At 42.5% G+C, this 25,501-nt stretch overlaps 4 protein-coding genes across 5 annotated transcripts in view; 1 reads left to right on the forward strand and 3 right to left on the reverse strand.

The window, feature by feature from the left end:
• Positions 1 to 3,061: 3,061 nt before the first annotated feature.
• On the reverse strand, positions 3,062 to 10,503 carry AP1M1 (adaptor related protein complex 1 subunit mu 1). The gene is made up of 12 exons (XM_026035213.1): positions 10,434 to 10,503; positions 9,848 to 10,004; positions 9,406 to 9,473; positions 8,847 to 8,977; positions 8,457 to 8,604; positions 7,946 to 8,072; positions 7,429 to 7,571; positions 6,602 to 6,673; positions 6,155 to 6,313; positions 5,379 to 5,504; positions 4,930 to 5,005; positions 3,062 to 4,664 (listed from the first exon to the last, which is right to left on the reverse strand). Exons 1-12 carry the CDS (start codon positions 10,473 to 10,475, stop codon positions 4,642 to 4,644), a joined length of 1,272 nt encoding a protein of 423 aa, XP_025890998.1. The 5' UTR covers positions 10,476 to 10,503; the 3' UTR covers positions 3,062 to 4,641.
• A 397-nt stretch (positions 10,504 to 10,900) lies between these two features.
• FAM32A (family with sequence similarity 32 member A) lies at positions 10,901 to 12,046 on the reverse strand. Its single transcript, XM_026035234.1, has 4 exons — positions 11,970 to 12,046; positions 11,739 to 11,877; positions 11,589 to 11,642; positions 10,901 to 11,399 (listed from the first exon to the last, which is right to left on the reverse strand). Exons 1-4 carry the CDS (start codon positions 12,044 to 12,046, stop codon positions 11,331 to 11,333), a joined length of 339 nt encoding a protein of 112 aa, XP_025891019.1. The 3' UTR covers positions 10,901 to 11,330.
• A 912-nt stretch (positions 12,047 to 12,958) lies between these two features.
• CIB3 (calcium and integrin binding family member 3) lies at positions 12,959 to 17,583 on the forward strand. Of its 2 annotated transcripts, XM_026035245.1 has the most exons (7): positions 12,959 to 13,002; positions 13,139 to 13,275; positions 13,656 to 13,690; positions 15,308 to 15,419; positions 15,800 to 15,947; positions 16,885 to 17,080; positions 17,488 to 17,583. In XM_026035245.1, exons 2-7 carry the CDS (start codon positions 13,225 to 13,227, stop codon positions 17,507 to 17,509), a joined length of 564 nt encoding a protein of 187 aa, XP_025891030.1. In that variant the 5' UTR covers positions 12,959 to 13,002; positions 13,139 to 13,224; the 3' UTR covers positions 17,510 to 17,583. The 2 variants fall into 2 exon arrangements, with proteins under 2 accessions (XP_025891030.1, XP_025891029.1); XM_026035244.1 differs by lacking the exon at positions 12,959 to 13,002 and having other exon boundaries at positions 13,109 to 13,275.
• Positions 17,584 to 20,502: 2,919 nt separating this feature from the next.
• The window catches only part of RAB8A (RAB8A, member RAS oncogene family), a 5,256-nt gene continuing 257 nt past the window's right edge, over positions 20,503 to 25,501 (reverse strand). Inside the window, exons 2-8 of the mRNA XM_026035231.1 lie at positions 25,387 to 25,447; positions 25,142 to 25,202; positions 24,753 to 24,830; positions 24,198 to 24,287; positions 23,406 to 23,471; positions 22,818 to 22,868; positions 20,503 to 21,930 (exon numbers count right to left, since the gene is read on the reverse strand). Of these exons, the coding sequence (XP_025891016.1) occupies positions 21,838 to 21,930; positions 22,818 to 22,868; positions 23,406 to 23,471; positions 24,198 to 24,287; positions 24,753 to 24,830; positions 25,142 to 25,202; positions 25,387 to 25,447 (500 nt within the window). The 3' untranslated portion in view covers positions 20,503 to 21,837. The remainder of the gene's footprint in view (positions 21,931 to 22,817; positions 22,869 to 23,405; positions 23,472 to 24,197; positions 24,288 to 24,752; positions 24,831 to 25,141; positions 25,203 to 25,386; positions 25,448 to 25,501) is intronic.

The raw sequence follows: 25,501 nt of genomic DNA on the forward strand, positions 1-25,501 counted from the left end.
GAGCCCCTCTCCCAGCAGCGCCCTGGCTGCCCCGGGCTCCCAGCACAACATCGCGCGGCCACTCTTTGCCTTGCACAAGGTCACTCTTGTTTTACATTTCTTGGCTTTATATTGGAGAAGGGCCCACAACAAACCTTCAGTCCAAGGTACAAAGCTGGAGCCAAGGTTTGAGCTAAGCCTTGGTGAAGTTCCTTGTGGCCCAGCACTCCGCCGTGGAGAGCATCCTCCACCTGTTGGTGCTGACTGCTCAGATCCAGGGGGCCGGTTTGGGTCCATTTCTCCTTATTTATTGACCAGCAGCYCCCAAGGGAATGTGGAAGCTGCTGTGCGGCTGCAGCAGTTGGAGAAGGAGCACTGARGGAGCCCATGGCCAACCCGAGGAGGCCAAGAAGTCAACAAGATCAGAAGGAGCGTAAGGGAATTTGGGCAGCGTGGAGGGGGAGACRGGAGTAGAAGGGAAGAAAAAGGGTCAAACCAGAGATCATGTCTGTTATTCAGAATGAAATTATCACAAGCCCAAAACCTCTGGTTCCACCGCTCTGGCAACCCCAGACCGGCAGAAGAGYTCAAGGGGGAATGGTGGCTCCAATCTCCCTGGGCAGCCACATCAAGATCCAAGATGTTTAGGAAAGGGAAGGAATGGGCACAGCTGAGCGTGCTGCTGCCACAGGCAGCCGGGATCCACATGCAGAATTTGTCCTGCCGAAGCTGGTTCCATCCAAGTGCCACATCCAAGCACAGCAGCTCCAGGGAGGCAGGACGCATGGACAGAGCGACGGAAACTTCTCACGGCTCCTGTGGGAGATGGGACTAAGCTGAGCCCTGTGCTTCCACCTGCCAGGGAAATGGGCTTATCTCTGTCCCGGGAGGGAATCATTTGTGTGCACCCAGACTGCACAAAGTGCACTGGAAGCAGGGTTACAAGCGGTCGGTGGTTTAGTGCAGCTCCTCCTGCAACATAAAGTGACGCAGTTAATTTGACAATTAATCACCGTGACAACCAGGACTGTGTTTTGTGCCTTAATTTCGCATTCTTTCCTGGTAGCATCCACGGGCCTGTGCCGCAGGGCTGCCCACGTTGCAAAGAGCAGCAGGTGGCCACCAAGGCGCAGGAAGGTGACGGGCACTTCAAGACGCTGCTGYGCGGGGCRCGCGCCGGAGTTTGGGCGCCAGTTTAGCCTAGTCCTCAGCCCAGGATTTAAAGCCAGAGGCAACTAGGTGCAATCCGTTAACCCCTGCACAGATAAAGCCTCATTAACTTGAGGTTTAAAAACATTTTATAGGCAAAATTAGGTTAGAGCAAGGGGCAGGAAGGACATAAAGGCCGTCCGAAGAGGGCAGAGGCATAAAAGAAGAGCAATAAGGAAGAATCAAGAGATATGGAAGAAAAACAATAAAACAACCTCCCCAGGTGGAAGACGGAGGTGGAGGGAAGAGTGGCCGCTGCAACTATCACCTTTGATTTGCTTGGCAGGTTGGTCTTAGCTGCTTCCTTGTAGKTTTCTCTACAGAAATAATCCAGTGAAAAAGAGGCTCTCTTCCCTTAAGCTAGAAATAAGGGTTTATATCAATCAGGAGCTTTTGGATGACCTGAGGCTTGATTTTGTGACCAAAGAACAGTCAAATTATATTAAAGAGCAGATTATTGAACTCCAAAAAATCATATCACATAAACATAAAAAAGGTAAAATGAAATCCCAAGCCAGAAAACAGCTCTAACTTGCAACCCAAGAGGTACATCAGCACCCTGTTATGTATGAGACTTTYTTATGGTCAATGGGAAGAGAGCCCCTCCAAACCGAGCTGCTTGGAGAAGGCTGAGAGGGGATCTGATCAACACGTATAAGTTAATGAAGGGAGAATGTAGGGAGGAAGGGGCCAAGCTCTTCTCCGTGCTGGCCAGTGACAGGACAAGGGGTAATGGGTGCAAACTGCAACACAGGCAGTTCCATCTGCATGGGAGGARGAACTTCTGCACTGTGAGGGTGGCAGAGCCCTGGCCCAGGCTGCCCAGGGAGGCTGGGGAGGCTCCTTCTCGGGAGGTCTTCAAAATCCACCTGGATGCCGCCCTGTGCCCCGTGCTCTGGGTGTCCCTGCTGGAGCAGGAAGGTTGGACTGGATGATCTCCAGAGGTCCCTTCCAACCTCAACCATTCTGTGGTCCTGCAACGTGCAGCAGGCTCGGATGGCCACCTGCCGGCAGAGCAGGCACATCTCCTACGTCCCGTGTTCGAGGGGATGCTGAAGACAACATAGACAGATGCAGTTGCTTTGAGCACAGAGCTCGCTCCTGGGTTCCTCCCCTGCCCTCCCCCAAAAGAGTTATTTTCAAAATACACAAATATAAAAGCAGAAATGAGAGATACAGTATGTAACAATACAGTATTTCAGCAATTAATGGATAAGTAGTAGGTGTTAATCAATATATATACGTTCAGAAATGTGTAAAGTTTGCTGAGCATATGTAGTACTATAGCAAAGATTTTTTTTTCCAATTTAAAATATATCAAGAATAACTTTATAAAAGCCAGAAGTACTGGCAAATCCCACTTACTCAGGTCTGATGCTACAATAACTGAAGATGCTCTAAGAGTTGAGGCTGTGACAAAAGAATGAGATACAAGTGATGGAGAGAGGCCTTTTTGCCCTTTACTACGCCTTGGACTACTTGGGCTGTTGCCCCACCACCAAAACACACTCAAATTGCTATAAAATATTTTTCCTATATTTTTTCACAGAGAGTGACATTTTACAGTGATTAAACAGTTTGAGGAATAAAAGCATCAGACGGATCAAGTAATTTGTCAACCAGTTACAACTTTAATATAAAATGTTTTGTCCAGTCATAAGCTTAATTTTTCAAATGAAAATGAGCAGTGGAACCGAGATCTTGACCAGGGTGATCTGTTTCAACATAAAGCCTGGTGGGTGACAAATACGGTAACCTTCCTCCAGAACACACCTTCCCTCATCGGTGATCGTGCACCCAGCCCCTGCCCTGTTACCAACCTGACCCCTTCAGCTGTCAGTCCTCTCCAAAACACACCTTCCTGTAACATGATAGAAGCTGCATCTCAGGGGAATTTAATCAATTTTTTTCCTAATAATATATAGCGTAGGTACTTATATTCTACAAGGATTTAACGGGGACAATGAGCAGAATATCTTTCCAACGTTATGGCAGAGTCAACAGAGCTCTCTATATATTACATCAAGTTCAGGGACACATACTGAGCTTTCAGCAGTTCAAATTCAGCATCTGTCAGGAGTACTAAACTCAAACAAAAAACATTCTAAAAAAAATAAAGAAAATACTGAATTGTTTTTCTTTTTTAATCTGAAATCAGAACTATATACACCCATGCCAATCTTATTTTCTCTGAAAAAAAAAAAAGAAACAACATGATAAAAAAATTAAGAAAGAAAAAAAAAAGAAAAGACACCTTTTAAGCACAACATTCTGAACTGCTCTGCATTCTGCCAGGAAGCTTATAACAACAGTTGTTTACAAATGGAGGAGACTGAGAAAGCAAGCATCCCTTTCAGGGCAAATAACTCCAGAGAATTATAGCAAAAACCGGAACAATCTGCCCAAAACGGACACAAAGGCAAGAAACAGAAGAGAAACGGTAACTGTATTTCCATCAGCCTCTCCATAAACAACAATCAATTGTCAGGAAGAGGCTGGAGAATGTTACTGCTATTTGGCAAAAAAAAAAAAAGAAAAAATCCACTATCTTCCTATTAAATTTCATTGCCTCCACAACTGTTTTGGTCCTTTGAATTACTTCATCTAAGGTCTTATACCTACACATTATACTTTTGAATTTCATCTTACTAATAAAGAAAAAGCAAGTAGTACTTAATTGGCATAGGGTTTTTATAATGTATTGGATCTTTTCAACTTGCACCTGAACTAATCTGAACCAGCAATCATCATGCTTCCACAGAGATGTTCCCACTGAATGTAGGTTTGTGAACTCTTGCTTTCTGTGAACTTGGTCTTTAACACACCTGTAAACTTAATGAAGCTGTTCCTCAAGACGAATTAAGTTGAAAAACCATTCAAAAAGCACAAACGATTTTTTGGACTTGGGATAGTTTTAACTCTTATTCAGTAAATCTTTATAAGTTAACAGAGCTTTGAATGAGTTAAGGCACCCAGATGCCCYGGAGGAAAAAATAAATACTTTGGGCTAAATACAACTACGCGTTCAGCAGTCATGGAATTGCACAATCATCTCTCTAATTTGTAGTACAGTGCTGCCAATGTCTTTAAAGACTCTAAAATATGAATACTAAAGACTTTGTGAGTACAACTGACAAGGCATTGACAAGACATTCTCAAGGTTCATTCTGGATTCCTGTCTCCTCAAGATAACTGCTACTCCTACTGTAATTGCATTTAGCAGCAAGATCAGCATGTTCAATGAATGAAATAAATATCCTCACAATCGATACTAATGGTTCATACGCTCAAACACATTATTGAAAACAGTAAATTTCCCATCTTTCTCCTGCACAATCCGTGTTTGTAGATACAAGACCTTGGCAACAACATTCACAGCTCTCAGTACCACAGAGGTCTTCGCAAACAAATTCTAGGCTTGAAGTTTTGTCTTCTGTGGTGCTTGCAAGGCGTTTACTGTGTTCGAAGCTGGTAGTCTGTTTAAAAATAATATATATATATTATATACACACATATATACACTTTAATGCCTATGATCAACAAATTGAGATACATAGATATGCAGAAATAACCTAAAAGAAAGGCTTCTATGTAGAATGACCATGAAAACAAACTCATGCCTGAACCTGGAAGAGTCAGGTAAAGAACAAATGTTCTTGTATGTTTTAAAGTGTAGGCATGTGCTGGAGAATTAACATATACGAGACTGATATTTCGACAGTCTATTGTTTTCCAACTCACCTCCATTCTGGGTAATGTAACGAACCCACGGGAGAGCCTGATAGCCACTCTTCTCAATTATCTTTAAGTAACGGACCTGGAAAGAAAAGTCTTTTCCATAAACACTTCTTGGCTGATGGGAGTTAACAAAACAATACTGCTTGTCAAAAGAAGCTTTTTATGGACAGGGAGCAGGAAAAATAGGAAGCACAAAGCTTTCGGGTGCAAATATGGGGACAAAGGCCAGACACCTGCACTAGCCCATGCTTTATCTGAAATAACGCAGCCACTCGCAGCACCTTCATGCAAGGAGGAAGTATTTACAGGAGACAAGAGTCAGCCAGGTCATTAAACATCCTGGAACAATTAAGTTAACACAGGAGCTTTACAAGTAAGACTCAAAGCTTAACTGCAACAATTTATGTCTTGCAYGTTAATTTACCATTAACTTTCTCTTTTCAGCTACTGACCTGGATTCCCGATGTGGTGAAATATGGAATCTCAAACTTGACACTAATGGGAGGTTTTCCTTCTTTATCTTCAGCTTCAACACTTGGAAGTCCAAAGTGAGCTCTCATCAGATACTCCTTTCCACCCTATCCAAAAAAAAAAAGGACTTATTTTTTCAAAAATAAAAGCTTCCAACAATAAGCTAATGACTGCCGAGCTCCAGTAATCACTTCAGCTCTTCTCTAAAATTTAAGAGCACCTGTTTCTATTAAAAAATAAAAGTATTTTCTCAACTGCAGATCTAATTAAGACCAGCCAAGGGACACAACTCTCACTTTTTTCAACAGTTTTGCCATCAATGACGACAAAGCAAATCAGTCTTTTTCTTTTGGTATTGCTGACCAGCCCAGCGAAATCACAACAGAAAACTGTGCTACCCTCCCACAAGCATTTAAAAGGAGATTATTATTCATGGTACTGCCTAAGGAACACCATCTGACAAACTACAACAGCTGCTGCTAAACCCAGGCCAAAGGATTATGCCATCCACTGACATCCCTCAAACTCTGCTGTCGAACCTAATCCTGCAAAATTATCCCACCTAAAAAAAGTTTTAAGCAGTGAAATCTAATGTATTTGTGGGCAAGCTGCAATTCTTCATCTGTGACAATGATGGGATGGAAAAGGACAGTACTACTATAGCTTGATATTATCAGAATTTGCTTTAAAGTGAGTTTGAACTTTCATAAACCATGAATACTAATTACACTAGTCAGACTAGGCAAGTAACACTTACTGGGAAAGATTTAATGGACCAGACAATCTCACTGTTCTCTGGAACCCATTTGACGCTTCCAACCGTGGTTTTGAACTTTGGTGAGTCTGCATCATTGGGAACTGGAATGTGAATCTCCACATTGTTGGCAGTTGATCTACGTTTAAACTGACTTTTTGCCTGAAGAAGAAAAGTGAGAAAAGCAGACCTCTAAATATTTCCCTTTCATTTTTCAGTATGCAAATGATTTAGAGAAATGAGACACAAAATTCCCCTCCACCCCAAGCTATTTACTGAAAAATAGAATTATAATGCTGAGATTTTACCTTACAAATGAAACTTGCAAGAGATGCAAAACCCACAGAAATACTAAATATTTGTATAAAACTGCATGTACCATCAGTCAAGCTTCAAAAACAAATGAGAGGGGAGACTAAAATTAGGCATAATTATTTTAGAACTTCTGACCTTGATCATGTACTCGATGCGACTGTGGGAATGTTTTTCAATCACAGACTCAATCCAGATCAGTGGTTTTACCTGGTGGTGAAGAAACACTCAACAGCTGTAGGTTTTATTTTGACACGGTCAGGAAAACGTTGTTTCCCCAGGGTACTCTCAGTATATGAAACCCACAGAAGAAGACTGTAGAGTTTCAAATGGCCAACTTATTTTTTTTTAAATGTTTATACAAATGGGGAAATATTAATATACGCACACAGAAATATGACCAAACTTATAGGCTTAAAAAGTATACCTCAGAAAAAAAAATTCTAATAACAAACACTTTCATCTAAAAATTTCAATTCACAAAAGACTGAACTATGACAACTCCTAAGAACAGCAACTCTAAATTAAGGCATTATTTTTAAGAATTAACAGTCCACTGAGGGGAAACTTAATGACTTTATTTGCTGTCTCCTGTCATGGGTGCATATTAAGTACATTCTACATAATGAACTTCTCTTTTGCCAAGGTTTACTCTTATCACCATAGCCTAAAACACCGCTGTTGTCAGTGAATTGCAGCACTGTCAATTCATTGTACATTAGCTTAAAAAAAGATTATTCATAGAAACGGAATTTTAGAGACATACTGTCAAGCTATTTTCAAACCCTTTCCTACTTCTTCTAAAAAGTGTTGCCCAAGGCTTTGCTATTAATAGTTGACTTGGTAATTACTGTACTGCTCATAATTCAAGAAGAATATGAGAAAAAATAACAATATTACTGATGCTCTATAATATTCTCATTAAAAAGAAGATTATAAGCTAAGATCCAAACGTCCAGACTTACGTGGGTATTAAGACGATATGACATGAGTTCAAACTCTCCATCAGGTGGAATGAAAGAAATCGTCCTGTCATTTTCAAAGCGAGAGAGACGAACACATTGGTGAAACTTTACATCTTCCAGTTCTACTGATTTACTTTTGCCACCTAGCAGAAAATACACATGCCAAAGTTTCAAGCTACTACAAAAGTTATGTCCAAAAAAATCTCATCACAGCAGGTTAAAAAGTAGCTCTCTGCTGACAATCCCCCCTGCTTCGACCAGTATTTCATTTAGCTTAATACAGTTTGAGGACTACAGAAGCCTCAGTGAAGAGAGATCAGGAAGCCTGCTGATGTTTACCGTAGTAATCTATTCTTGGTTGGTTCTGCCACACAAAAGACCTGACATGGTTTTCTACACTAGTAGAGGGAATAATTCTATGTTTTATGAATGAATCTTTCAGCTGAGCTTCGAGCTTCTCAAGGTCTAAGCAGCCAGACAACATTCTTGATTACAGAGATAACACTGAAATACTCACGGCCTGTGTTATCAAAGAGAACTTTGTCGTTTAACCCAAGGCGAAGCTCCGGCATTCCTGAGAGAAAGACTCTCATTTTAATGGACCCAACAATCTCGCTCCGTAATACATTTCCATTGGCACTGACCTGAGAAGCAAGGCAAAGAAAGATAAGAACGCTCTGACGTGACACGTCACAAGAACAAACAACACTCCCCCACCCACTCTTTTTCTGATTCCTTTCTCTTGAGAAATCACGTCAAAGGAGAGATAGAGGGAGGTGATGGGGACAAATGGAAGGAGGAGGAGGAAAGGACACACCAGAAGTTAGCATMAGAGCTTGCAGAAACAAATTACATCCAACTAAAGTGCCATTAATCTACCAGATGCCTCATTCTTAAGATATATAGATTGTTTGACGTGCCACAGCACAGCTAGCCACAGTTAGTGTGACAAACTGCAGGCTACCAAAAGCTCTTKACAGCACCTACTACTAGAATTCTCATTAAGAGTTCATATAAAAGACGCTCACCAACAGGTTAACGGACTCTATAACATCCAGGAACACTTCATTTTTCCTGTATTTTATCCCTTCTGATCTCCATGAAACAGCATTAGTCACAGTGGCAGGCGGACGTGGAGCTCCAGTTTCAAGTTTGTGACCTTCCTGAGTGATGTACCTTCACAACCACATAATGGGTGCAGAAAACACAAAAATTACACTTTACAGCTTTCAAAGCATCGCTTACATCCAATTCATATGAGCAACACTTAAAGGAATTCTCGTGGCACAGACCTACGTCTTGAGAAACACTAGATTTTTTTTGGCAAAGAGATCAAGCCAAAACATTGCTTTGCATATTGTAGTGCCAGGATCTTCTTAAGGAATTTGTCACGGAAAGTGAAACAAACTGTTACTTACTCTTGTAAAATTTTACTATCGGTGGTTTGTGGATAACCAAAATCCATAAGCTCATCTAACAACTCATAAATAATAACAAAATTATCCCGAATGCTCTCCTCTTCCAGCTCCTTGAAATACTCAGAAAAAACCTGAAACAACAGAAAAGGGAAGGGAAGGAGGAGGATATTATTGAGGAACCACAGCATTTTCACCTCACTTCAAAGAGAACCACAGCATCTCAAGACATAACTCTTGGCTGTAATGAAAAACATGTATTCCAGTCAAATTATTTTTTCAAGCCAAGTACGGATGAACCGAGCATAAAACACACATTATGTGATCCCGATTATGTCGCATGCAATGAGTTCCCAATCCTCCCTTCTGTTCTCAGGTCTTGGGCAACTATTCACAGCATTGTGTCACATCCTCTGTCTCCTCAGCTACAAAATATCAATTCCATTATTAAGGGTTAGGAAAATATGTCTACAATATAACCAAATATATAAAAAGAAAGAGACTTAATATAGAAAGAAAAAAAACACAGAATTTGCTTTTAAAATTAAATTTTCATACTCACCTGAACTACTTTATAGAGGAATGAGAACACGAGTGATACACAAGCATTTTTCTTGGAAGTTGCAACAACTGGCGGAGGATGTTCAGGAATACACACACAGAATTACCTTTCAAAACACTTTTAGCAAGTGCATTTTCAAAACTACAGCATACTGTATACTACAGTATAGCAAATAAGGCTGGCCAAAATATTAGGATTTAGTTAACAGCATCTCTGGTCAAGATACGAAGATCCAGGACTTGGCTTATTAGAGTAAAATTAATGTAGGTATTTATGTATTATGCTGCTGGTACACATTATATTATCTAAAGCATAAGGCTGCTGTATTTATTAAAACCATCCTCATGCCACTTCCCACAGCTCTTTGCACTTAGACACAAGCAGGGAAAACAACGGAGCAGCAGCTGACACTTGTGCGAGCGACCTGCAGCACAGAGGATACGATAGAGGTTGTTATGTTTAATCCACATAAAACGAACTCCTCCGTGTGCCAGGATGGGAGACAGTGTCCCCTCTTCTTCCTTTTCCATAAGGATCGGCATAAAATGCTCCACCTCCGACATGTCCACATCTCCACGGTAATTTCGACAGATGAGAACCTGCGGAAAGGGTCACAAAATCAGTAACTTTTTTTTCCTCTTTTTGCAGTTGACTTTACCACCCAGGTGCAACAAAATCCCTGGAGTGCCACTCAGTACCCTGGAAAACGTTAACAGGTTTGACTCCAGCTTCGCTCCTCCTGCTTCTCAGGCCAACCCTGGCAGATGGGGCTCCAAAATACCTCCCTAAAACACGAGCCCTGTTCCTTGTATTCACGTACCCGTCACCTGCGGGTGCGCGCCCCCCAGTAACGCCCTTTAGGATGGGAAACCCCCCGTGGGCTGAGCGGGGCCGCCTGCAACGGAGCGTAACGGGGGCCCGGGGGGCGCAGCTCGGGACCGCCGCCCGGCTCCGCTCCCTGCGGGCGGAGGCCGCCGCCAGAGGCCCCTCAGCGTCCCGAGGCCGCTCGGCTCCGCTCCCGGCCTCACCTTCCCCTTCAGGTCCAGCACGTAGACGGCGCTGGCCGACATCGCGCCGCCGCACCGAGCCACTTCCGCCGCCCGCGCCGCCACTTCCGGCGGGAAGCGGCGCAACGAGGCCCGGCTGCCGGGCGCAGGGATACGCGGCCCRGTTGTGCGCCCGTTAAATAGGTCCCTCCGCGGTTCCGAGCTGCCTGGAAATGGGTCCGCGGCCCGGACGGGATGAGGGGGCGCAGCCCACAAAGGGGGCGGTTTGGGAGACCCTGAAGCCCCTGGGCGACCCAGCCCTTTCACCCAAACCAGTTTTAAGGGAAAGGTCGGGATTCTGGACGTTGTTTTTCTCAAAACAAGAGCGCAAACTGTATGCCAAGAGAGAAACTGTGAGGAAAACTGCACACGCGAACAGCTGTTTTTATCAGTGCTTACTTCTTGTTACAGGTAACTGAGCACAAAAAAAAAAAAAAAAAAAAAAAAAGGATGAAAGCATTTTAATGAGAAGTTACATCTGTATTACAAGAGGGTTTTAGAAAACAGAAACCAAACTCTCCAAGAACTCTAGACACAAACGAAAAACAGCTCCTATAATTTACAAGGGAAGCTTTCAGTAAGTGAGGGACACCCAGATCCTCCAGCTCCAGAAGGAAGAGCAGTTGGTACCAACACTCGCAGGGCAGTTTTCCAGCTGTCKCACACCGGTTGTTTTTGGTTGTGGGCTCTTAGAAGAGAGCCCCTGGCATCGATATAAATCAGAGCTTCCACAAGCCAAGCAGAGATTTTGTTGAATACTTTGTGTAAAAGGTGGTGAAATATGACAGTGCAAGGCCATAGGCGTTTCAGAAGATATATTAAACGTTCARTACTGGAATACACGGATTTACAAAGCAATGATGCGGCTGTGGAGCCCCTTCACTTAGTCCAGCTGACTTTAGGAATGTCGTAATGCTCTGTCAGGGTGTCCAGGTGCCTGTTGAAGTCCTAGGGGCGGGAAAGAGGGGAGAGAAAAGGTGAAATGTTGATGATTTGAGTACGGCTGGATGGTGCCAGGGCCCTGCAGCCCCCCACTTGGGGGTTTCGTGGTGCAAAGCTGCTCCCGTGAGCCGCCAACACCTCCCGTGTGGATAAACCCCGGCCGAAGTGGGGTAAATGGGTGAATGCGGTGCTCACCTCCACTCTCTGCTTGTGGGTCTTGGAGGCTTTCTTCAGGATCCTCTCCATTTGCTGGGGGGACACAAGAGCCGCCGTTACCCCCCTCGCTCGCTGCTCCCGGGCCCAGCGCGGCCCCAAGGGCTGCCCGGGCCACCCGCGCGGCCTTACCCGCTTCTCCTGCATCTTCTCGTAGGCCACCTGCGCCGGCGTCCGCTTGTCCAGGCCGCGCTTCTTCTCCTCCTCCTGCTTCTTGCTGCTCACGATCTGCTCCAGGATCTGGCCCTTCTCCTTCGCCTTCTTCTTCTTCCTGAGGACGGAGCGCGCTCAGCGCCCGCACGCCGCCTCCCCCGGCCCCGTCTCCCGCCGCCTCCGGGGCGCCCCTCGCCGCCTCCCCCTCACCGCTTGCCCGCGCTCAGGACGCCGCCGCTGCCCTTGAGCCGCAGCGGGCCCGGCTGCACCGCCTCGTAGTCCGCCATGTTCCGCGCGCCGCCGCCGCCCTGCGGCGCCCCCTGGCGGCCGCCGCCGCGCGCCGCCGCGTTGCCCCGGCAACGGCAGCCGCGCGCGCGGGAAGGCGGCGCCGCGCGAGCCGCGCGCCTGAGGGGAGGCCGCGAGGAGCCGCCGCGCCGAGCCCCGACCCGGCTCCCCACCCGTGTTTATGCGCCAAAACACCCATTCTGAATGGTTTTTACCGGTTTTATGGCCGGACGGTGAGCCGGGCCGGCGGTTCTTTCTGCAGCGGAGCCCTTCTGCCTACCTGTGGTCAGCACCCCGCAGATGCAGCCTCCAAACCAGGCGACGGGGCTTCTTTGGTCGCCAAAGCTGCCGATTTAAGGGACGAATGGGCAAGAATCTCGACATCGTCCACCCTGGACACCGAGCCTGCTCCGTGCTGGGGCCTTGCAGCCAGTCCTTCCCTCGGCCCTTGTGATTYGTATTTCTTGCCTTCAACGGCACCTTTCAGTTTTCATATACTGCATTTCATGTAACCTTTAACATCACATTCAAGTTCTTACAGGCAAATCATATATTCATACGCATTTTAGTCTGAAATGTGTGTATGTATGCATGTCACAGTAATGATCATTAGCTTATAATAAYGTATACTGCTAAACAGCACCAAATAGAGGCTTTTTTAGATGCTGTCCTCAGCACAAAGTATCATGCTCTTGGTGGTAGTGCATAATATGTAGCACCCAGAAAACTCAGAAAGAAGGGAAAGGGGATTATACTTCCATTATTACTTATTTCTAGCATTTAATGTTAATTCTTAAGGAAGAGCTGCCAAACAGTTTTTAGATAATTCAAAATATTTGCAAGAGTGGAAAGAAATACAGCATATGGAGTCTACCTAGTTAAAAGACGCAACCAAGAAGCTATTAGTTGTTTGGTGAAATACTGTAATATGAGTCTCTGTTGTGCACAGAGGAGACAGGTGAGTGATGCTGGATGAGAGCCTTAAGTAGCCAGACTAAAGATTCGATGAAATGCGTCTATTATGAGTCTTTGCAGCCCATGCAATGGGGAGGCTGGTTACTTGATCCTTTGATACCTGAACCTCATTGTTGCAGCTTTTATTATCGGAATATCCGGCCCTCCTATAAAGGTAACTTTGAGGGAAGAATGACGGGACAGGAGTCAGCGCCCAGGGCCAGAAATGGGCAACAAACAAACCATTTTCACCCCAGAGCAACTGGATGCATATCAGGTATAGAACCGGGCCAGACTACATGGCTGTTTAGACCAAATGTCTTTAAAGACCAAATGTTTTTAAAGCAATCTTTTTATTTTATTTTATTTTATTTTATTTTATTTTATTTTATTTTATTTTATTTTATTTTATTTTATTTTATTTTATTTTATTTTATTTTATTTTATCGTGGAGGTTAAGTATCAAGTAACATCAAAAGTTTAAGTAACATACTTTATTTCTTACCTCAAGAAGAAGGCTTATGAAATAATCATTATTATAGATCAAAAAAAATAATGCTTGGCTCTTTGTACAATAATAAGTTTTTAAGTCACTGTATTAGAAAAGTTTTGGCAACGCATTTAAAACTGTCATAACAYGTCTTTTCTAATTCACAGGACTGCACATTCTTTACAAGGAAAGAAATTCTGAGGTGAGTCGTGTGTGTGATATTTTGTGAGCAAAGTACAAGAGTTGCTATATTCTGGATGATTTTTTAAAAATATTTTAAAAATGAATTTATTGAAAAATAACGTGATAGTTTACAGAATCATCCCCACATCTTTGGAAAATCTGAGCACTGCCATTGCTTTTTTTTTTTTTTTTTAATTTACAGAAGCTACATCATCTGTCACAAACTGAGCCAGATCTAAATTTTGTATTAAAGTACCACTCTCTCCGTCTGAAGTAAATGTGATAAGTTATGTTTCCGTGTACACGTTCACAGCAACTTCATGGTCGCCTCACTTTGTTTTATAATATATGCTTCAAAGTATAGTGATATTGTTTGGGATACTTTGTCTATTCTATAAAATTGTAAAGTCTATATCAATTTTATTTTTTTWWWAAATTTTGCATGTAAATAATTCGTAAAAAAACAAAACAAAACAAAACAAAAATCTGTTCTGTTACTGTAAGGTGCATTTTCCCCTAAGGCCTTCATAGACTGATCCATTTAATGTGTCCAAAAGAAGCGATGAAGATGTGTTCCCATACCCTGTTGATGTTGGATCGAAAAATCTTCCCTGAAAACTTGTTCTCCTCCTGTTGTGAATGGTGTTTTCACGGACAGTAACATGCACAAAAGCAAAGCTGCATTTCCTTTGCTAACCGCCAGGCAAATGAACAGGAAGATAAATGCTCAATTTCTGCATTTCTCAACACATTAGTTGCTGATTTCTCTGAAAGGCAGAGCACAACTGACAATTTCACGCGGAACACATCCCTGGTTAGAACCTTGGAATCTGTACCTGAATTCAGTTCGGAATAAAATATAAATGATTCTGTAATGAGTGAAATATAAAGCTGCCTGCCTTCCCATGTAATAAATAGAGGCCAGAACCATAACTGTATCATAAGATATTTATTATTGATAAGGATCCCTGTGCTATTGTTTTGCTGACAACAGCTGCGAACAGGATCCCTAGACTAGCTCAAGAACTTAAGCGAATAGCATGAAAAAGTACTAAAAATGTCCAAATRATTTAGTGAATATTTTCTGTCTTCTGAATATGGTTCTGTGCAAAGAAGCAGAAAAATACTTAGGGTGGATATAAAACAACCTAGAGTTGGTCCCAGATTCAAGAGCTAAATAATCTCTTTGGCTTTAGAGCTCCAGATTTGTGTTCTGACATTTAAACCAGATCTTGTGTGGGGCAATGTAGCCAATTATTTCTAGTCACATTCATTGTTGACTTGGAAACCAGATCCCTGCTGCCTTACAATGACTTTTTATGTATTCRAAAACTGATTAGGTGGACCTCAGGCTGAAGATCTTGTGCCTTGTTATCATAAATATATCATAAATACACTACATGCTTCTATATCATTGTCTGCACTGTCGAAGTAAATCTGAAACCTTGGAGGGGAAAAAAAAAGAGATTATTTCTTCCACCATCAGCTAGCGAGCATATTAAATGATATTTAGTGACTGATCCCATCCATCTGGTAAAGGATGCGAAGTACAAAAAATGACAYGGAAAAGGCAAACACATTGTTTTTAGAGCTCTAACTATCTTGTTCCCTAAATTGGTCTTTCTTTCTATTTCAGGCTCTTTTACAGATACCGAGATCTAGCCCCACAGCTAGTTCCACTTGACTACACAGCCAAACCAGATGTGACACTTCCCTATGAACTCATTGGCAGCATGCCAGAGCTGAAGGTACAGTGCGAGGAACACAAGTAGAATCAAGTGACATGTTTCAGTTTGATATGCCCGTTTTTTTAAATAATTCATCCGGTACTAATTGCTGGGAGGCTGAAATACAAATCAATTTTGGCAACTGTAAGTCAAAGACTTTCTGGAAGTTTCTAGGGATTTCCTTTGGAAAAATCACTGAAAATGTGCAAAGGTTAAAGAAGGCTGCAGCTGTGTCTACTTCTAAGACAACATGAGACAGGAAAATAAGAGCCGCAAAGGGAGTATTTGATTGCCAAGAGGGGGTTGTAACAAAAATAATCTCGCTCCAATTGTGTCTTATCTGCATAGAAATAAATACTAGAAAAGGTGACCATCCCTTGCTCCCGTGTTCTGTTTCCCAGGACAATCCATTCCGCCAGCGGATAGCAGAGGTTTTCTCCGAGGATGGAGAAGGCAACATGACTTTGGATGATTTTTTGGACATGTTTTCAGTGATGAGTGAAATGGCTCCTAGAGACTTGAAAGCCTACTATGCCTTTAAAATTTATGGTGAGTGAGACAGGCATACAATGCAAGTTTGGGGAAATCCTGCAGCTGGATGTAGGAATCCAAAATATCAGTATCTCTAGACAGGGATCTTCTTAATACACTCTTTCTATTTGTTGCCTTTGAACGCCTGTTGCCCTAGAAACTTCTGGCCCTCTATATTTTTTTGTCTCTGAAGTTATCTGGTTAGAATTTAGGATTTACTAGAGAATTTACAACCTGAGATTATTTGCACTTTTCAAGACCTGATAAACCTTTTAGAAATATTTCTTCCATGTTAGAGAYTGCTTGGAAAAGTGCAGCACAAGGGATTTGGCTGCCCATAAATTTGTAGGGTTTTTTTGAGGAAAAAACAAAACAAAACAAAAAAAAAATCAGCAATTTTCCTCAAGGCCATTTTTAAAGATTTATTTCTTCTTTTCTGACAACACCATTTTCAGTTACTTCCTTAGTGATCAGCCAAAGCCAAGCAACATATTAATGACATATACCAAAAAAAAAAAAAAGAAAAAAAAAATGTGATTTAAGCTGTGAAAAAGAACTATTGAAAAAGTGAACTCCCCCAGACTGAGCACTCTATACCCTTCTTTTAACTTCATGCTGGCTCCTTGCATTTTGTTTAGTGGTACTAATTTGCTAGGATGTTTTAATTATGGCTAGACCATTAAGCCAAGTTTAGCCACTAAGCTATTTACAATTAAGCTATATTACTACCCTTATGTGAGATAAAAATCCAAGGCTCAGGGCCTGGTATTTTGTTATTGAATGTTTATACAAGCCCATACAGATAACTGCAGCACTTTTCATTTGTGATATGAAAACACTATTTATATAAATGCATTATAACCATTATAACCAAACCCTTCCCATTGTGCTTTGGCAACCAACTGCGTAAAATACTGACTTTGTCATTTTGAATTTATTTTGCTTCCTTTGTCAGATTTTAACAATGATGATTACATATGCAAATCGGATCTGGAGAAAACAGTGAACAAGCTGACTCGAAACGAGCTCACCCCAGAAGAAGTCAACCTTGCRTGCAACAAGGTCATTGATGAAGCCGATCTGGACAACGACGGCAAACTTTCTCTGGAAGACTTTCAGCATATGATAGTACGAGCTCCTGATTTTCTCAGGTAATATCTCATATCAAGAAACTGCTCCTGCTCATTTTTGTCTGAGGCTTCCAGAGTGTTTAAATCTCTCTGGAGATCACCACTGTTCCCTGGCATTTTCCAGTAAAGGTGCCCACCACCAAAGACAGGAAAAACAGATATTTGAAATTCAAGTGTGTGGGCTTTTATAACTTGTTTTTTTGAGCCTCATATCTACATTTATGCAATTAAGAGGCCTAGTAATAACAACAGTAACAATAATAAAAAAAAGTTGACATTGCTACTTGGCATGTCCTCATTAACTGCATAAGATTAGCTACTTGAATGTGGCTGTCTTACACAATGCAGCATTCCCAGCATTAATTTTAGCGAATGCCTTCCAAGAGAGTTATACATACGTGATCATTACTTTTTGTTTGTTTTAACAGTACATTCCACATTCGAATCTGAAACTAGTGAATGCAGAGATGGAAATGCTTCTTGAGCCTACAACAAACTTGTTTCATTGGAGGTTACTGCCCATGAGAGAAGAAAATGAGAGCCCCAGAGGACAATTTTAGGTCAACTGGTCAGAAAACTTTGACTCCTGTTTACTTCTTTAAAAGGAATGATTTATCATACTCTTTGTCACGAATTTCCCTGTAATGTAGCAAAATGTGTGTATTTCCACAGAACTGTCTATTTCTCTCCCCTCCTCCAGCTAGAATACATCTGACCTTAGCAGTGATATGGTAAATAGTTTTTAGTTCAAGTATTATCAGATATTAGAGGAACTTGTATGTAACTCAAGTTATACCTTCCCCAAAAATTTGTAATAAAACACCTTATTAGTTAAAACACCTCCCGCCTCCTGCAGATTAAAACTACATTTGGAAAATATGYATTTTTAACATGAGAATCTCTATATCATCTATGAATGATAAACAGCACTGACAAACTAAGAAAAGTTTCTTTTAAATTTACATTTTCATAAGAAGTTTATTTATGCAGTGCTCAGGGACCTGTACAACAGAGTAAAAACATACATACATAAACAACAGTTTTGCTTTTAATACAAACAKGAGAACCAGTGAGAAGCGTTTAAAAAAGCAGCTGCAATGTGGAAAGGGTGGCAGCCAAAAAAAGTAATGACTTTTAAAAGTTTTAAGTTGCTTTTTAAAACTCTAGGATACACCATTTTTTTCTTGAAACAAATCGTGGTAACTCCCAATTTACACTCGCCTTAGAACTGATAACTCCTGCACAAAGACTAGGGAGACTAGTCTGTTAAATTACTGTATTAACTACAGAAACCAAAAAAAATCTCCAATAATGAGTAAACGAAAGGGGGCAAAGAATAAGGCAGCCTGAAATAATCAGCCTGCGCATTACCATCCGTGTTCAATTGAACAGATTTTTATTACATCTATATAAACAAAGATATAAGATAGTCATCGTTCTTTCCCATCCCCTATGGATTTCCAGTACAAATGGGCGCTCTTGTGAAAGCAGCTACGCGGCCATCCCCTCTCCAGCACTTTATGGCCAGGAGGACAGGAAATCACGGTAGCTTCTGAGCCAAGGACACAGCCACCACCACCATAACCCCCCTAACAATTGTCAGCAAGATGATCAGCATCCCACRTGAAAGGAGAGATCAAATAATTTTCAGCAGCAACAAGGAGACTTACAATAATCCATAGGATTTATAAATCTGAGGCTGAAAGTCTGATGCTGGCGTAAGGCTCTGATGTCAGGAACGAGACAACGAAGTGGTCAAACGGCAAAGTGTGGAAAGGGCAGTTCCACCCTTCGCTGGCAGGCCGGGTACTGACAGGTCTGCTCCAAGACGACGGAGGACTATCTGAAACACTGCAGGCAACCTCAAAAATGAGGTCAGCCACACAGTTCTGCAATGCTCATTCAAATAAGGGAATTTGAGAACTCGCTCAAAACTAAGTTTGTTCCTCTGCAAACCAAGCAGCAATTGTTAACTGATTCCTTACATTTTAGTGGTGTTTAGACACGAGGAATGTGTAGCAAACACTGTTAGCTTTTCTGATCTATTGAAGCTACTCAGTTTTCCAGATTTTGTATTCTGTTTCAAATGATTCCCTCCTTAGTTAAAAAAAAAAAAAAMCACAAAGGATCTTCTGGTCATTGTTTTCATGTCATACTTGAAAAAGCACCATAATTTCATTATGTGATAAGAACTACTACCTATCATACTTATCTGAGATCTGATGTCAGTATTTAGAGACTCACAGCCAAGCATTCCTGTCTTAGGTTTGCATTTTAGTTTTCAAATCAAATCAAATTTCACATTGATTTAATTTCTATGTAGAATCTGCAGAGCTTAGAAGTGCAGTGATGACAGCAGGTCACAGTAACTGCATAAAACTTCCTGAGATTGGGCAACAGTGTAGTTGTTCATTCAGTTCATTTTGTAAAAGAAAACTGTGCTATAAATTAGGCAAAGATGTGTAACAACCAGCATAACTTTAAACAAAAAGTATTCAAAGAGCTAACCTTTAATGCAAGAGTAATGTAAAATTTAGAAAATGAAACTGAAAAAGCCTAATTCCATTCTTCATATTCTTCCCACCTGTGAATTAATAGGGTCTTTCCCTTTCCTCTCTAGACAAATTATTGATTTAGATGCTGTCAATAAGCAGCCAGTATCCCGGTGGGCAGCCTGTGATATCAACCTCACACTACTCACTTCCTTTCCAGTCCCTTTGGAACAACCAGAGTGACCRCAACATCTGGCTACGTTCACGTACAAGAGAGATGGACGTGAGAAAATGCACATTTACTGCTAAGCCAGGAACAAAGCAAACGCATCCATTTTATGTAGGGGAACAATATTCAGACCCAATTCTACTCCAATTCTATGCCTGAAGCATACGCAGTCTTGCAAAAAGCATCCTTATCCCAGAGCACTATTGCTTGTCCAACTTACAACTGTGAACTACACTTTGAGGAAAAAAAAACAAAACCCAAACCTGACCATCATGAGGTTCTGGAAAGTTTTATATGTTTTTAAAAATGATCAGCGTTCATTGTGTTCTATTGCCTGTTTTTTTAAAAGATTAAAAAAAAAGCTTTTTTTTTTAAACAAAGTCATGCGTATAAAATGCATTTTTATAAACTAGTGAGTTGCACAATTAAATTTTCTTTTTCTATTTGATTTTCAAAAACCAGACAATAATCCTGTTGAGCCCAATTCCATGCTGAGGGTTTATCAAGATTAATTATGAATCTGATAGATCTTTTAATTAATGTAGCATTTAAAGGGTGCTACTGCAAGGCCAGAAATAAAACCACAAACCTGAAGAAAACCAAACTGGTGAATGAATTCTTTAGCTTTAAAATGAGCTTTAATTTTACCCTCAAGTGCAGTTGTCAATGTAAACAAAGCACATTAACAATTCCAGTGAGTTGCAGGACACAGCCGATATGTTCGTTTGGATTAAATACACCATTACTTCAATTACTTGACACCACACTTCTTAGCAGATGGCTCTTACTGGCTCCTTCTATCAGTCTAATTAGTGTTAGGCTTACAGCCGCTGAACTGAGAGCAACCAGCTACCCAGGAGCCTCACTAGGCTTTTTTATTTTATACATTGGAATGTAGTAGACTGTGTTTAGAAGAATAAATACAGAGTATTTTCACTGAGGACTAAACATCATTTGCAGTGATGCACACCAAGAGGTTCGTTGCTGCCTGAAATCCAAACGATCACGGAGGGCAGCAAGGCAAATCGCCACTCCAAAAAGGTTGTTTTCAGAAAGTGTTCGTATGTGCAACATTTATTTTGCATATGTGAGCAAGTGTGCGTGGGCACACACAACTGGAAGCAGTGCAATACATTTTCTCCTCACAAGTTAGAACCAGTCACGACCTCGTGACATTGTCAACTGGAGAAGGAAGAGCTGGCGCCTGATGGTGCCAATTTGAGGAAAGCTCCATATCCAACCACAGCCTCAACCACTGGCACGGGAGCAGAGTGTAGGTATCTCCTGGGAGCAGATTATCTCCTGTTAAACATGTCTAAATGTGTGGATGACTTAATTAAGCACGGTCATCTCTAATATGAAGACAGTAATTCCCCATTATACAGATCTGTRAGATTATAGAGCACACTTTGGCTTTTTAAAAAAATAGAAGTTCCTTCGAGGAGGATTTTTTCTTTTTTACTCCAATTGTACTTGCGGATTGTCTAGAATAACGCAACTGAGAAGGTAACAGAGAAAGGATTTTCTCTGCAATAGCAAAACAAAGTGGACACAGATGCAGAAAGCTTCCTCCTGCCTTCAGGAAAGTACAGGCCTGGACTGCTGGCCCAAGTGCTGCTGTTTTGATGCGATTCTTCTCTATGCATCCGTCGACGTGGGTATGCACATGTAGCACGTACACGTACCACTACTTTATTAACATTGGCATTTCAGTTTCTTATTTTGATCATAACTTAATTGTTTTTTCTCTCTAATCGGGATACGTTACAGATACGAACAAAAGATTGAAGCCTGTCAGCAAAGGCGCTATTACAGGCCACCCAGGATCTGTATTCCCTCTGCTAGACGATACACGTGCCCAGTGGCAACCTGACAAAAATAAACTTGTTTCGTCTCCAAAATTGAAGAGTCAGACAATTACTAAAATAAACGATTTCTTATTCAGATAGTCACAGAGTGACAAGGTATGCTGAAAAGTCCACAGACAGAGGAAATCTCACTCAGAACAGGCACAGTCCAGTTCAGTTGAGCAGATGCTCAGATTAAGGCCGTGTCCCTCACAGAAGAACACATCGGAAAAAGCTGCTTTTCCTTTGCTGGTCTGGTGTGATTTTGACTCCCTGGTTGCTGCCTTGCGGGCTATTGCCTTCCTGAAGGGTCAAAGAGTTTTGAGTTATTTATACTGAACAGCTCTCAGCATCCCTGCAAGCTCCTGCACCTCTCCTTTATCCATTTTGCTGACGCAAAGCCTGGGATTATACAAAAACTATCACAGAGATGAGCAGGAATCTTCATTCACTTAGGTGAATTTTACATCAGCCGCTAGCAGAGGTCACTGCATCTGCTGCTTTTGGTCTGACTAACACAGACTGCACTTCTTCTTCCTACTTTTATAAACTCAGTGACAGCCAAAATTAAATATATATATATATATATATATATATAAAAATAAGGAAACACGTTTGACTTTTACTGTTTGCTACCAAAGTATTTCATTTTCTGTTAGCTTCAGTCCACACACTGAAATTGATATATGTCTGTTTGTTCTAGGAACCATGACTTTTACAAATGTATCCTGAGAAATGATTTTATGATTATCAAAAAAAGTCATTAGTTCTCTACCTAGATTTAAACATGAGTTTGAAGATGACTGTGAAGTACAAAGTGGGCCTCCCGTATTTTTCAGTTAAATGATTCAGTTTTTCAAACTGCAAGAGCAAGAAATATCCTGAAACTGCTCTCCTCTACCACTCACTTGGCTTTCAATAAAGCAAACAAAAGATAATTTTGTTTATAGAACCTCAACTGTTGCAACTGATTTCTGAATTTAGAGACAACTGTTAATATCCCAAGGCCACACTAGTTTGCAAAGACTAAAAATAAATTTCTATAATCTTCAGTGCATCTCCCACAAAATACTCTGGATTCACCACAGCACAGTCAATACAGGATCTGGTAGGGGGGTTTTAGGGCGCTTTTCTTTTTTTTACCTCCCCTCTTCTATTTAAATACAGCTTGAGCAGTAAAAGTTACTCACCAATTTCTTGTCCATTTTTGCTTTGATATCTCTTGCAAGAGTGAAAAATGCCTATAAGCACAACAGGGAAAAGTTACAAGACTAAGAAAACCTATTTTTGTTTTTGTTAATAATAAACTGCCTTTCCACTCTTGCACACAGACCCAACTCCTGAAGACGGTGGGATCATTGTTTTTCTCCTTGAGGTTTCAAAGCTCCTTCCCCTGTTTTTCCTGCATCTTTTCTAACTCCACTACTGCCCTTTTGAGACTGAATACTAACAGGACATAGACCCCACCAYGTGGATACACCCAAGTTTTCTGCAGTGCCAAAACGCTGCCTTGGCCATGTACTGGATAAGGCCATTTACAAGGACAAACCAGTTGGTTAAATGTCCCTGCATTTCGCTCAAAGCACCACATTATTCAAATTGTTCAGAATAATATTGGTTAGAGAATGCATTCACAGGAGGCAAAGAAACGTATTTAATAACCATCTAAAGTATCTAACGCTGGCGTTTTGGATTCAGTCAGCCCAGGCACGAGTTCTCATTGCTTCTTTGCACGAATGAACTAAGGCCAAACACAGCASGAAAGGTTGCATACTTACATTCTCTATGTTTATATTTGCTTTTGCACTCGTCTCCATAAACTTAATTCCAAAACTTGCAGCAAGCTGAACAAAAACAGGTTCACGTTAGATGGATAATTGCAGGAACAGCCTGCAATACAACCAATTGTGCTGGGTCTCCCCCTCCCAGAGCGATTCCCAGGAACTGGGGATTTACTCAAGCAGAACAACCTGCAAAACCAGGCACCAAATCTCACTCCTATCAGCATCTATTCTCACCGRCCTTTGTTCTTCTGTTTTACAGAAGAAAAGCTTCAGTCGTGACCATGGCACTTGTAACAGATCACAGAGGAGAGCAGCACTTCCCAGGTAGTGCCTGGTATGTTCTTAGGTGTAGAAACCACCGACTACTAACCCTGCGCTCTTTTCCCCAACGAAACCCGGGTTTTCTATCAGCAGAGGAGCAGACTTTGAGCTCAGAGTCTTTCCAGCTGGGGCACACATACATCAAAAGGAGTAAAACCCATTTTAACTTTCACGTAGAAGATCTCACTGCTCTGACTAAGGTAACGGGGATGAATATGAAAGGCAGCAGGGAAGCCGTGGGTGCTTCAGGGAGCTCTGGGAAGCAGCGGATCAACCTCATCGGCTGGGGCTTCAAAACAAGAGCTCAAGTCCTGCTGAGGCGGCTGCAGCAGAGACTCGACTTGCTCTGAAAGGGATGCGGCAGCAAGGGGCTTCGCGGGGTCCAAAGGGACTGGGGGGTTTAGAAGATTTTGGCTCCAAGCACCAACTAGCAGGGACAAGTTGGAGCCAGGCTGCRGCACTCACCTTCTCCCCTTGCTCCCTCGACACTTGCCTTTTGTCATTCGCATCACATTTATTCCCAAGAATCATTTTTTCAACATCTGGGGACGCGTGCTGGCATGGAAACAGACACAAGAGAGTACCTCAGCTTGCTGTTTGGTAGGCAACCGCTATCAGAAAGGCGAAGCACAAACCAAGAACTGAAACAAAGTTCCTGATGTGAAATGTTTTCAACAGCTTTACGAGCTCCCCACAAGCTTATCACTCCATCCCAGCAGCTCACTGCGATTCAGCTCCCCACAGAGACAMCTCTCTAGGTCACTTATGGTGCCAGGAAAACAGCTCTTAGTTCCCTTGATCACTAGGAAGGCCACAGTCCATCTAACTTGCTCTCACTTGAATGCAATGAATTGCTATCCAAGGTGACCCAAGGTGTCACCAGTTTCCCTCTGTTACGGCTTCCCCAGTTCACCATGCAGGACAGGAATTAGAAACAGGAGGACTCTGAAGCACTTGGCTTTCACCCATGTCTAGAAYGGGGCCAGGATTTTCAATATTCAGTAAGCAAGCAGAAGTTACCTCTTCAATATTCCTGACCCAGTTCCGAATATTTTCAAAAGATTTTTCATTGGTGATGTCGTAGACAAGCATAATGCCCTAAGGATTAAAAAGAAAAAGGTCTTATTTGAGCTAGCAGTGATTTAAGCTAAAGTTAACAACTTTTCCATGACAGAGAAACTTAAGGCTAATAAAATACCCCAATATCTCCAAGGTACACGTAACATTTAGCCCTGGTTTGTGTCCGGGCGGCTGTGGCGGGGTGGGTGTTTGCAGGTCCCTGCACATCCCTGTGCGGCCCTGGCTCCGGCAGCTCCGCGGGAGGAGCAGGGGGGCCGGGAGCCTTCGGCCTCGCGGGTTCCGTCCCGTCCCGTGCGCCCCCAAGCCCGGCGCTGCCCGCGCGTCCCTACCATGGCTCCGCGGTAGTAGGCCGTGGTGATGGTCCGGAACCGCTCCTGCCCCGCCGTGTCCCTGCAAGGGCCAGAACACGGGCTCAGCGCCGCACGCTCCACTCCACGCTCTCGCTCTTTAGAGACACTAAAGCTCCAACTACGGCTTCCAGGCTACGGTAACGACTGCTGGGCGCCACCGGGGAGAGGAGCGGGGCCGCGGCCGCCCCGGGAGCTGCTGAGGCGGCGGCGGGAGCGACTCTTACCAGATCTGCAGCTTAATCCTCTTGCCATCCAGCTCGATGGTCCTGATTTTGAAGTCGATGCCTGCAGGGAGAAGGGGCCGCGTCGCGCTCGGTTCCCGCCGGGACCGGGACCGGG

The sequence above is a fragment of the Nothoprocta perdicaria genome, unplaced genomic scaffold (assembly GCF_003342845.1).
Source record: "Nothoprocta perdicaria isolate Ctin4 unplaced genomic scaffold, notPer1 scaffold_157, whole genome shotgun sequence".
NCBI lineage: Eukaryota > Metazoa > Chordata > Aves > Tinamiformes > Tinamidae > Nothoprocta > Nothoprocta perdicaria.

What these genes read in the sequence shown, in the direction of transcription:
- AP1M1 (XM_026035213.1), bottom strand. Translation starts at nt 10,475, where the DNA reads ATGTCGGCCAGCGCCGTCTACGTGCTGGACCTGAAGGGGAAG. An exon ending in GATAGTAAAATTTTACAAGA is followed by an intron (nt 8,605 to 8,846) that starts GTAAGTAACAGT and finishes GTGGTTGTGAAG; the next exon opens with GTACATCACTCAGGAAGGTC. An exon ending in GCATCGAGTACATGATCAAG is followed by an intron (nt 6,314 to 6,601) that starts GTCAGAAGTTCT and finishes TTTCTTCTTCAG; the next exon opens with GCAAAAAGTCAGTTTAAACG.
- FAM32A (XM_026035234.1), bottom strand. Translation starts at nt 12,046, where the DNA reads ATGGCGGACTACGAGGCGGTGCAGCCGGGCCCGCTGCGGCTCAAGGGC. An exon ending in GTCCTGAGCGCGGGCAAGCG is followed by an intron (nt 11,878 to 11,969) that starts GTGAGGGGGAGG and finishes CTCCGTCCTCAG; the next exon opens with GAAGAAGAAGAAGGCGAAGG. An exon ending in AGAAGATGCAGGAGAAGCGG is followed by an intron (nt 11,643 to 11,738) that starts GTAAGGCCGCGC and finishes GTGTCCCCCCAG; the next exon opens with CAAATGGAGAGGATCCTGAA.